The following is a 12,310-nucleotide window of genomic DNA, read 5'->3' as shown; positions in this document are numbered from 1 at the left end:
ATCCATAAAATGAAAAGAAAATCTACATAATGGAATAAAATATTTTCAAATCACATCTAATGTGTTTAATATTGAGAATATATGAAAAGTCTTATGCTCAATTTCAAAAAGACAACCTAATTAGAAAAATGGGCAAAGAACCCTAGTAGACACTTCCACAGAGAACATATATAGTTGACAATAAGCATGGAAAAGATGTTCAGCTTCCATGGTCATTAATCATTTTGATATACACCAAAAGCACAATGACATAGTGTTTTACAGTATAGGAGAACTGTACTATAACAGGCTCACACACACACCTATGCACAAAGAGAGAAAGGACAACTGCTTCTGTGTAAACATTTTTTATGATTAAGCATTTGCCTCTCTTGGATTCTTACATAGTTTTCTTGCTTTTTGCTACTTTTAAAATTTCCTGAAATAGTCTCACCGAAGATGGATACCAGTGTTGGTAATAACTATGAGTTTGTAAATGTGTCCAGTGAACACCTGTTGTGGGTTAAGGCAGCCAGGCAAGAGCCACTGTGGGCCTGTGGGCTGTGAGACGCAACTCAGGAAAGTCTGATCTCAAACTTCTTATTGTGACTTTGCTTTGGATTCCAGCTTCCTTAGAAATATCTTCAATGTCTCCCAGTGACTTTTAGTCATCAGACTTGGGCTGCTCATACTGCTTAGATGAAAAAAATAAAGTGCTAGTAATCACTGATATGTATGTTCACTGCTGGTTCACAGACTGTGTTGAGAATATTGTCAAAAAGCCTTGTGGCAGTTGGGTACTTGATAGATCATCACTATGGTCATTTACATATGAGGGTATACAACTGTATAGTGTCCTGTGAGCTTCCGCCAAGCAGTCAAATCTACTGTAGACTCTGATTTCAATTAGAAAAGTCCCTTTGACATCTTTAAAAGCTAGACTTTCTTATGTCTTCATTTAGATGTAATCATCACTCTTAGCACTTGTTGGGATGAACATTTCATGTCATACTAAGTTCTTGTCTTCCTTCATGTCCCTGAGTGGCTTTTCTTCTTATTTCTTAACCTTCAAACTCTAAAACTATTGAACCAATTCTAGTAACCCCTCCCTGATCTTCAATATTCCGTAAGAATATGTTGGAATAATATAACTTCTAATGGAGAAAATAGCCTGATTGTTACTCTCTTTAAAAGACTAAAACTCAGAAAAGATTTTTGTTCTCCCAAGAATTTTCAGGACAGAAAAAAAGATTCCAACAAAGTATGCAAAATGTTTGTTATGGAAGAAGATTCTGCTCTTTTGAATCAAACATGGAGAAAGAATTTTCAAAAAGGAGTTCTCCATGGTAACTGTTGAAACTATTATGACTTTTCTAGTTAGTTGTATATATTTGTAGCATATATAAGTTATAACCTAAGTAAGGAACCTAAATGTAAGTCATATGGTGCCTTAACATTTCATGGGGACAAAATAATTTAATTGACATGAAGTGTCTCCTACACCTCTCTGAATCCTTTTAGCTGTCATTATTAGTAATTTTTATACTTGAAAGAAAAAATAAAAAGATTTATTACATTTTTTATATTTGTGCTCACATGGCTGATGTAACAGCAGAGTGTTGAGGTATCTTAGGACTAACTTGTCTTTGGATAGTAACTATATTATCACTTTGTGTAACAATTTTCTGTTTAGGTCTGACTATGTTTTCTATTGCATCTTTTATTCAATTTTATTCAAAGTTTAATTCCTGCTTCTTTTAACAAGGTTTGATTTAAACTCTTGGGGAGAAGCAACTATGTAGGACACTTTGAAAGGTTACTGTTACTACTCCCAGGCCTTTTAAATTAATTTTTTGATTTTGACATAGTATACTTTTAAAAACTTACAAAGTCTTCTAAATTTTTACACAGAGCCTTAAAGTTTACAAAAAACATGCCATATATATTCAAATTTGCATATTGATATAGAGCACTTCCAATAAAACTAGACAAATATAATTAATTCTCAGCCTTTCTGTAAGTAGTCTTCAGTTTTACACATACCAATTCAATTATTTTACATCAATACTAAACTCAAATCTTTTAGATGTCCAACAATTTGAATTCACAAAAGACTTGCATTTTCAATGACACACACAATTATTTTTGTTGAGGGGAAAGGCAAGATTCAGACAACAGAATCCCAGCTTATTTCTATTTGTATAAATCAAGTCATTTAAATAAATGAATTGTGTGTGCTGACCTGGGCTACCAATGTGCTACTGGGGGTGTATGAAAAAAAGATGTGCATGGTGGAGGAAGCAGAAAGAGGCATAAAGCGTATTGGAAAACTACCAAATGTCCCCTGCAAATGGGCCCTATTCAGAATCAGTAAGCGTATGATGAGTGAAGTGGTTTTGAATATCGCCTTTAGATTCCATGCTGTTACAAGGCCAGCCCTGAACATGGCAACTCTTATTTCCACACACAGTACCTCTTCACTCTCAATTTAACCCCAAAATCTGATGAACCCATTACTCCATACTTGATTTCATGGAACAAGGAGTAGATATAGTTACAAATGATCAGTCACAAGCCGTGAACCAATGCAGCAAGGCATTAACAATTCACACCATTTCGGTCCACTTGCTCAAGCAGAAGATGTGCCAGCATATTTAATGCACAGCTACTTCGTTCAGTTTAAGAAAAGGCATGACTCAGGCTGCATTTTCAAGCCAGAGAGGACTTTCTAAAATTTTGTACTTCCTAAGCCCCAATCGTCTAACTCTCATCCATGTATCAACAATTAAAATAACTAGGTGTCTGGTAAAGGGTATAACCTCTAAATCAAATTTGACTCAGGTAGAGCCAACACCACCCAAGAAATCTTCTCCTCTGGCATGGCCTATTTTGTTTGATCCTATCATACAAATCAATGTCTCTTACAGAAGTACCCCACCCACCACTACAGCCCCCACAGGCATATGTCATAGGTTTCATGGGATCACTGGAAACAAAAACAGCTGTGAATGATAGCTTTATATAACTGCTTGCTTGTCATTATGTTCAGTGATAAAAAATTCCAAATTTGGGTAGGCATTGATATTTAAGAAAACAACTACTAGATCCTTTCTCATAATTACCATAGGGACAATGAAATATAACATATAGCATGTAAACAAGACCACACAGCAGATGTTGTTGGAATGGGAACACACTGATGCAGATCAAACAACACAGGAGACAGTATCTTCACCGTCATTCAGTCTTCCCAGAATATCATACTTTTGAGTGATGCCTGATAATTGGCCTGAGGACAGGAAAGAGTACACACACACACGCACACACACACACACACGCACACACACACACACACACCTTGAACACACTAGAACACAATCTCTGCAAGTATACCTCTCCGCCTGGGAGGCAGTCAAAGCTGGGCATCTCTCAAGAACCAAATTAGTTTTGCTCAAAGAGTCTCTTTCTAGATAGGTCAACTTAATTTTAAAATATTCCATCTGTATTAGTGGGGAATTTTCAAATGGCTTAAAATTTCTAAACAATATCTTGCTCCCGGTGAGCAGTTTTGAGACTTGCAGCTTGTCCCACAAAGTATGAAGGAGTTTCTTTACAAGTAACTGCGCTCTGGGAAGTAATTTGCTTCTGTGGAAATATGAACTGTGACAACTGTGAAAATTAAAATAATTTGAAAGTTATAATTTTATATATTTAATTGGCATAGATCTTAATTTTAAATTGGAAGCAGGATGGTGAAGTATTTGGTTATTTCCTAAGATTGTTGAAAATAATTTAAAAAGCTTTTCATGGTATGATTTAAAGGGCTTCTATGAATGAAAAACATTGTTTTAGGAGATAGATGTATCTTTTCCAGGCATAGGTCTTGACAGACCATCCCAGTCTGTGCCTCAGTGACAAACTCCATGATCTTTGTGGTTGCTCTTGAGAGGGATTTTTGGCTCCTTGTCATGTACTGTTCTTTTTGATGTTTTCAGGACCATTCAAACTTTTTAACAGTGACAGATAGTTTTAATGTGAGATCGTCTTGTGAACTCACTGTGTTTGGTGGCCACAGAGGAAGCTGCCTGTCCTCATACAAATGCTTGCTTGAGCTCAGTGCTGTATCGCTGCCCTGTTATTTAAATGTCAGTGTGTGCTTTTCCCTGCAGATGCATGCTTTACAATGAGGCATCATTTGTGATGGCTTGCCAAGGACTTTAAAACATACCAACATCCCACCTTCTGGCAACTTAACACTTTGTTGCTAAGTTTCATGGTTTTTAACATAATGTTGATTTTTCTCTATTATTCTCCAAGTAATGTTATATGGACAATTAAAAATCATTGTGCAGGACCTGAGTATGCTTTGAGAAATCTGCTATGGCCATGCATAGCTGTCAAGCTTTTAGCATGTTGTAGGAAGTTGTAGGTTCTGAGTGACTTGTTGCACCTGCATTCATGGTCTAAGACTATAAATGGCCTTGCACAGTGCCTGCAGAAGAGAAGACACACTTCTTTTTACCAAACTAAAAGACATCAAGCCCTCATATAATAATCAACATGATCTGTCTATTCCACAATTTATATATCATATTTTAACCACAAATCCACATAATTATTATTTGTCGAGTAAAGAGAAAGTAAAACTACCCAAACAAAACACTGGGACCTCAAACTCCAAAGGATTTGAGATTTAGTAGAGAAAGGAAATGGGGAGGGAGAAAATAAGGACTAATACAAATAGAACAATGAGAATACTGTAAAAAATATCAAGGAAGAGGGCATTATTTCTAAATAAATAACAAGGGAGACAATTCTTGAAGGATAATTAATCGACAGAAAAATCAGAGGAGAATGCTGCAGATCTCCTGAAGGACAAACAGGACTTATGGGCATCTGACCTTTCACATCATTTCCTTTGGTTAAATTTGCTATTGCTACCCATCATCCTCAATCTTACCTACTGAGATTATTAGTTATTTTTAAATTATTAAATATTGCCGGGATGTGGTGGCACACGCCTTTAGTCCCAGCACTCGGGAGGCAGGTGGATCTCAGGAGTTTGAGACTAGCCTTGTCTGCAAGAGCTAGTTCCAGGGCAGCATCCAAAGCTACAGAGAAACCCTGTCTTGAAAAAAAAATTTTTTTAAATATTATTAAATTATTGAAATTATAAAACTATTACATCATTAAATTAATTATTAATTTACAATCTACTTGAATAGGTAACCTGAGACAAGGAGGCAAACATGTTAAAATCTTACAGCTTGCTGCCACCATTATAGATAGAATTTTCTCCATGGGCAGCTGGGCTTGTTCTGGGTAGTACTTCTTCTTCCTAGTAACATGTAGTCTGACTGAAATGTAAACCCACCAACATTGTTAGACTAATTTTCCTTTTACCTGAAATACAGAATCTGTGCTTTAAGAAAATATACCCAAAGCAACTATCCATATACATTTTTTCAAGTGGTAGTAGGAATGATCTCAACTCATGTCTATGTGTGCATATTGATACATTTAAGGAATGCTGGATTTTTAATGCTCTTTAATATATAGGGTTGAAATGAAAACCCTGAAAGTAAAAGTTCTTGTCTACATCAAGTAAGTAGGGAGTTGGTAGAATAGCTGAGGTAAAGGCCTTCTACATGTGAAGGAATGCATATATGTAGCCTTGCATATCAACATTAGCCACCCATGAGATATCCTTCAAGAGTGAGGCAATATTTATAGGCAACACTTTGAAGAAGGTGTATGTTTTGTAAGGACACAGTAAATAAAATCCCAGAATTTATCCATCAGCACACAGGTTATGCTCTTTTTCAAGGCTAAAGCATATCACTTGACTTTTCTAAATAAATGTGCTAATTTCTTGCACATATTTATGGGACAAGATGCAGTTTTTCTATAGAAAAATAGAAAAGGATAGTTCTACATAGAAGAAGAAAATCACTGGTTAAGAAGTCTTATGAAGTACTGGAACTGAGGGATGGGAAACCGTGGTCAGGATGTAATGGACGAGAGAAGAATAAACAAGCAAACAATCAAACAAGAGGTCTTATGAAGCCAAGTATGGTGGCTTACATCTGTAGTGCCAGAACTCAGGCAGCAGAGGCAGGACAGTCATCAGAAGTCTGAGGCCAGCCTGGTCTACCATGTGAATCACAGGCAAGTGAAAACTACACAGTGGTACTTTGTCTTATAGCAGCAGCAACAACAAAATTGAAATCAACAACCAACTAAACAAATATCTTTTGTGGGCACTAAAATACAGTGAAAACCCAGCCATCCACATGTTAAAAATCTATGGTCTGTTCTGGAAACTCAAGTAACTTTCAACAAATCAATTATTCTTTTACATTCAAACCGCATCTTAGGCTGACTCATCCCTCCCCCTGTTGTGGAGTATTCTTACTTGTGCTGAATACATTTTATTTTCAACACGGCAGACAGGCTGCTTCACACTCCTTTCCCGAGTATTTAGACTATCATTTTCTTCTGTTTTCTGTACCTCCCTGCTTAGTGGAAACACTGTTTGTTCTTGGATTGCGCTTTGTCTCCCTTTTCAAGATCATCAAAGTTACTAGTTTGAAGCGTCCCCAGAGAAAAAGCCTTCTAATCCCTGGTTCAGAGGCTAACCTTTATTAGTGCCCTCCTGGTTATAATGAGGCATCGCCTCCAGCAGGGAGAGGCTGGGATACTGAACAGATTATTCAACAAGTTCAGAGCAGATTCTGAAGTTCCTTATACAGCCTGCTTGTGAATACCGCTTTCTTTGCTTTACTGTTTCTGGTTTCCATAGTTTTCCTAATGACGTAAACCATGCGGCGCATGGGAGCAATTTTCCACTCAATATCGGTTCTGGCATTTTCTATACATTGAAGTCTAATTCTCCCTCCTCCCCTCCCCTCGCGCGTCCCAAGTTGTACATTTTTCTTAAATTGTTATGGAGATTACTGATTCTGAAAACAGTGTTAGAAAAGTCGGGGAAATACTCTCTTGAAATGTGTTGGGCTGGCATAAAGAGCCTGAAAATTATTTTGTGATGGATATAGACGAACAAGACTGATGAATCTCACAGAGTTTTCTCAGATTTAAAGTTGAGATAAATCTTAGAAATTTATCACCTTGCTTCTTAATTTATCTAATTTAAAAAGATTAACGTCTACACTAACTACTATAAGTAATACTTTGTAGGGTTCAGAAGTGTACTGGGTTGAGTGAGGATACAGTTAAAGCTGTAGAAATCAACCAGATACACAGCGATTTATGAACATTGTGTCAGCAAACTAAAAATACTGATGGTTCCAAACTGTGCTTAGCTGTGCCAGATTGTTATCAAAATCGACTAGTCTTACCCATTTTATTTTTGAAAGATTGAAAACTGTAAGTCAATTTCTCTCTTTTTGTTTCTTTTGTAGTACATACAATGTCATATATATATACATATATATATACATGCATATACATATATATCTGACATATAAAGTGTAAGGCACCTATTTACTTAAAACCTATAGAGAAAAGCAGTTGCTGTGTTTAAGAAAGGGCTTGATAGAATTTCAATAGTTAGTTTCTCAAACTGTATGACAAAATTTCATGCATACATCTGCAGTCACCGTATTACACTTTTTGATTTTCCTGACAGTAGTAGAAAAATCTTAAAAGCTTTTGCCTCCAATATTCCCCCCAAGCAATGGACACTAGAATTTTAAGCTGTGCTTTGATAATGAGTTGGAGAACACAGTGTCCTAAGATGCACGGTTTCTTAACTAAGAGTAAGATTTAGCTGAACACCAGTAGCAAAGGCCATTTGCATAACTCAGCCTCTCAGTAGCTCAGCTGTGCTTAATTGTAATTCAGTTTCCGCATTGCAATGCTGGGCGTCTGGATAAAATGTGCAACATATAACATAACCAAGGGCACAGATCTACTTTCTTTGCTTGTAATCTACTTAATTCCTTTTTTTTCTAGCAGAAATAAGTGCAAGAATAATATAGTCAAGATTTGTATCTCTTTCACATGTTTCTATTTAGGATATATATATATATATATATATATATATATATATATATATATATGTAAAGATCATATTTAATGAAAGTGATTTTTTTTCTGGGCCCCCAATTTTTTTTATTTGTTTCTAGTTTTTCAGAGAAAAATTAAATTTAGAAAAATATTAGCTAGTTGCCATGTCTTTTGGGTATTTTACAGTGCAAAGACTTTATGAGCTAATCATGTGAAAAAGTGTATTAACATGTCCATCAAGTCCACATGGATGTTACATTACAGGCCCACAAATAAACATCTTTATATGTTTACAAAACTCCTGCTGGGATAGCATTCCTAAATCTACCACTAGCTTATATATTCTGGGTACTTGGAAACACAAAGGTATGAGAAAACCCTTGCTTAACATTCTCCCCTCTTATATTTAAACAGTCTTTATCCTGTTTTGTGGGTTGCTTTAATGAATGTCAATAACAGGCCTGGGGTAGGAAGGCTTATAAAGGTGAGGATTATGTCTTATGAATAATTTCCAGATGTGATATTTTGGGCACACAAATTCCTCTACAGAAAGCGATATACAGAAGCAACATGGATCTTACAGTTTTATCAGGACAATGAAAGTACCTTTCGGCAAGGCTGGTTCCAACTCATCTGTGATAAATGAGAAGATAAGGCAATCAGTGCACACCATGACACTCCGTGCAGCTAGTTAGGCACACTTCAGAACTATTCAGGTGTGCCCACAAAGCTTATGAGACTTGCATGGGGGGTGTCGCAATATAAATACATCCTTCATGGTGGCCACTGGTAATGCAGGAATTGCCTCTCTCAGACTTAACCCAGGTCAGACATAAATAATAGACGTTAAGAGTCAGCTCTGGTTTTGAGGCTGCATTCCAGGCAGTGTATCTCAGTTGGGTCAAAGGAATTTTTCCCCTTCTTCTCTCCAATAGTTCCTGTGCTTGAAAAATGCCTGCAAGATTCCATCACACCTTTGCGGGGACCACTTTGGGTCTCTAAGGGAGAAGGTTTCAGCCCCTCGGGTGCTAAGATATACATCCAAGGAGTTCTTGGGGCCTTGTATCCACGATTAAAGTCTGCAAAAAATTATTACAAGCAGGTGAGTCATCCCTCAAAAATATAATACCTTATCATATATATGTATGTATGTATATATATATGTATATATATATGTATGTATATACATATATGTTTGGTCCTATAGATGCAATGTTTGGCACTGTTTTGTAAGAACTGTGAAATGTATTTTGCGAGCTTGGTGCCTGTAAGGGAGAGCCAAAATGCTCCTGGAATCTTGAAGCCTGTGATAAGGGGGCTAATTTTGTCTGTCTTTTGGCATGGAATGTCATACATCTCATCTTTTCTTGATGCTTACTCTGTAAAGTAAAAGCAGACCTTTATGTGGAAATTCTAGAGTCAGTTACACTAGAGAAGAAAATAAATGGGTCCCCACTCATCTGAAGGCTTAGACCTCTAGTATTTTTTTTTTCTCTTGGTGTAAACTCAGTAGAAATGGGTCTAAAACCAAATCAGATTCTAGAGAAATGAACTGTGAATTGACTCCACCTCAAGAGTTTCTTACTTCACTCACACTTATTTAACTTATATATTTTAGGATCCAAAGAATAGTTGAGTTAAAATTTATTTGGGCTAAATTAAACTTGATTTTGCCTTTTAGTATCTGTATTCATTCTATAGTTGTATGTTTATGTACATATGTGTATATGGATAAAGACAGGTACTTTTGTAATTACTTTTGGGACATTTGTTTAATTAAAGAAGGACTTATAAAGAGAATGTTTCAATTTCGATAATAAAAAAGTAACATTTAAGAAAAAACAGGAAAGTTCCCTCTTAGACTAAGTGAAGCCAACCTTTTCCCTGTGTTAAGTAAGGTTTACATTGTGAATTCAGAGCTTCCATTTTAGAACTTGGCTCATTATCTCAGGCCACAGGCTGCTGAAAATGAATATTTTGAAAGCATCTCTCCATTCTTTGCATACAGAGAGGAAGGGGAGGGGTGGGCTTAAAATGAAGGTCTTGGTGTTCACACAGCGCCTCCTGCTGTCGTTTTGGAAAAGAGCAATTCATGATACGTGGAAGAAAGTTCAGAATGTCCAAAGGCATCTCAGAGAAACTTTTATAGGGAAAGTGTATTTGATTTGCTTTTTTAATTAATTTCATTGAACCAGAGAAGATTAATAACTACTATAGACAATCTGACTAAAAATTCAAACTTCTTTATGTTTTATTGGGCTATCATATACAAAACCCAGTAAATAACTATGTTATTGTGTTTAACTTATTTTTCATTTAAATATTAATGTTCAACATATAATGACATCATAAAATGGATTACAATTTGCTGAATTGTTTATTTGCTGTTGTATAATTTGGTTTCACTTCCTGGAGGGTTTAACGTTACTTAAAGCTTTTTCTAAAGCAAGAAAAGCACTGTTTAAATAAAATCTGGAGATAAGCACTTTCTATTGGAAGTAAGGGTTGGAAAGACTGAGGGGTATCTGGACAGTAACAGCCTCTCTAAACATTGCCACTCTAAACACTGAAACATTAAACTGGCATTAAACATTAAATTTAAGAGTTCAGAACATTGTAGGAAAAAAATACCTTGAGAATGGCTGCTTTGTTTTAAAGAAGGCGTTACTCAAAATGATGACCAATGTATTTTATTAAATTTTAAATGTAAACATGAACAAACATGCTAAGCTTCACATCATACATAAGTTTTATAGTAAAGTATAGAGATAAAGGCAAGGCAGAATGTCATGAATTTGCAAAAATTTCTATGGTTGTGTTTAACTATATATATTTTGTGTCTCTTTCCCATGGCTTGAATGCTTTAAAAATTCACTATAGTGGTACTGTTACAATGTCACCGTGGGCCAAGCGTTAATCCCGACAATATCTCTATTTTATGAGTAGGAGTTCCTATCAAATGTCCCCCTTAGCATTAATGAGCTTTATTCGAACTGCATTACTTCATCTGACCTTCCAGAAAGCCATTTTATGTAGTGCTCTGTCTAACCATGTTAAGGAATCATTAGACAGGTGACATGTGGATGAACAATGGTTCCTATTTTGTTAACAAATCTCGAGTTTATAAAATTGTAGGACAGCATTTCCTCTTGATATTATTTCCATTTACTCTACTGACATCCCATGTGAAACCCATGCTGTTTGGTTAAACATAATGGATTTATAATTTTGACATTACCAAAGGAACTTCTCTTAAACAAATTATTATGCTATAATTTTAAAAGAAAAGTCAGGACTACTGGTTTTGTATTTATGAACCTACTCATTTTTTTTTTTCATTTTAAACTTTAGCTCAACTATTATAGCATGCAGCTGAAGTAAGCACACTATTTATGATGGTTTTAAATATATACTGTTTTGTGAGCATTAAAATGAGACATTATATGTAGGACAACTTAAAGTCACTTAGTCTTACATTTATCACATGTATTTCCTTAAGAGTAGAAACATCTTAGAACTCACTGAGAGCTAAGCAGAATCTGCTTAATTGGTAATCTTTGGAACAGCATAACCGCTTTCTGATGAAATGTAGTTAACACTTTCATCAGGGCCAGCTCCAGCTCATTAGCATTCTTGTTATGTACTGGTGCTGTTGGTGGGGGTGTTGGAGTAGGAATGCCATTGTGTCGAGTTCCAGTGTTTGGGGACAAACACTGCTGTGGAAGGAACGTGTGAAAAGGCCACAGTCTTGTCAGTGAATGAGCAAGGCTGTGCTTTCTGTGCGTTTCAAGCAGGGAAGCTGTCATTCATGGCTAACACAGCCAAACAGAGGCCAAAACACAAGGCTGCACTACCTTTTAAAATGATATTAGCGATTTTTAAACGCGATCTTCTTTATTTATGCTCCTACACAGAGCTTTAGTTGCTGTCAGTAAACAAAATATGTCAGTCTGTTCAGAAATACTGTAAAAATGAAAAACGTCCATGGAAGTGTGCCAGGCAGCTACAGTAATTAGGGCTTGGAATAGCTGATCGGCAGTGTGTAGTACAAACATGATTTGGGGGAAACTTCATCTCTGGAAGCCACTTGTCTCCCTGATTCAGACACTTCTTTGCTCCCACAACTAACAAAATTCCTAGAGAGTTATACATAATTAATATAGCACTCTGTCTTTTATTAAAAATATCATTTTTAAAAGGTTCATAAACTCTCGGTTTTAACCATTTGAAATTGTTAATGACCCGTTTCAGTTGTTAAGAGCTTGTACAATCGCTCCTGAGTGTCAGACAGGGACTAAGGAAA

General features: G+C 36.0%; 1 protein-coding gene across 1 annotated transcript in view; it reads left to right on the top strand.

Annotated features, from left to right (window-relative positions):
• The window catches only part of LOC127226405 (doublecortin domain-containing protein 1-like), a gene marked incomplete at its 3' end in the record, with an annotated part of 193,071 nt that overhangs the window by 23,353 nt on the left and 157,408 nt on the right, over nucleotides 1–12,310 (top strand). The window contains exon 3 of the mRNA XM_051190417.1: nucleotides 8,943–9,109. Coding sequence (XP_051046374.1) covers nucleotides 8,943–9,109 — 167 coding nt within the window. The remainder of the gene's footprint in view (nucleotides 1–8,942; nucleotides 9,110–12,310) is intronic.

This window comes from Phodopus roborovskii, unplaced genomic scaffold (assembly GCF_943737965.1).
Source record: "Phodopus roborovskii unplaced genomic scaffold, PHOROB, whole genome shotgun sequence".
Classification (NCBI taxonomy): domain Eukaryota; kingdom Metazoa; phylum Chordata; class Mammalia; order Rodentia; family Cricetidae; genus Phodopus; species Phodopus roborovskii.
The sequence above is the reverse complement of the archived record's forward strand: the minus strand, read 5'-3'. Positions and strand labels throughout refer to the sequence as shown.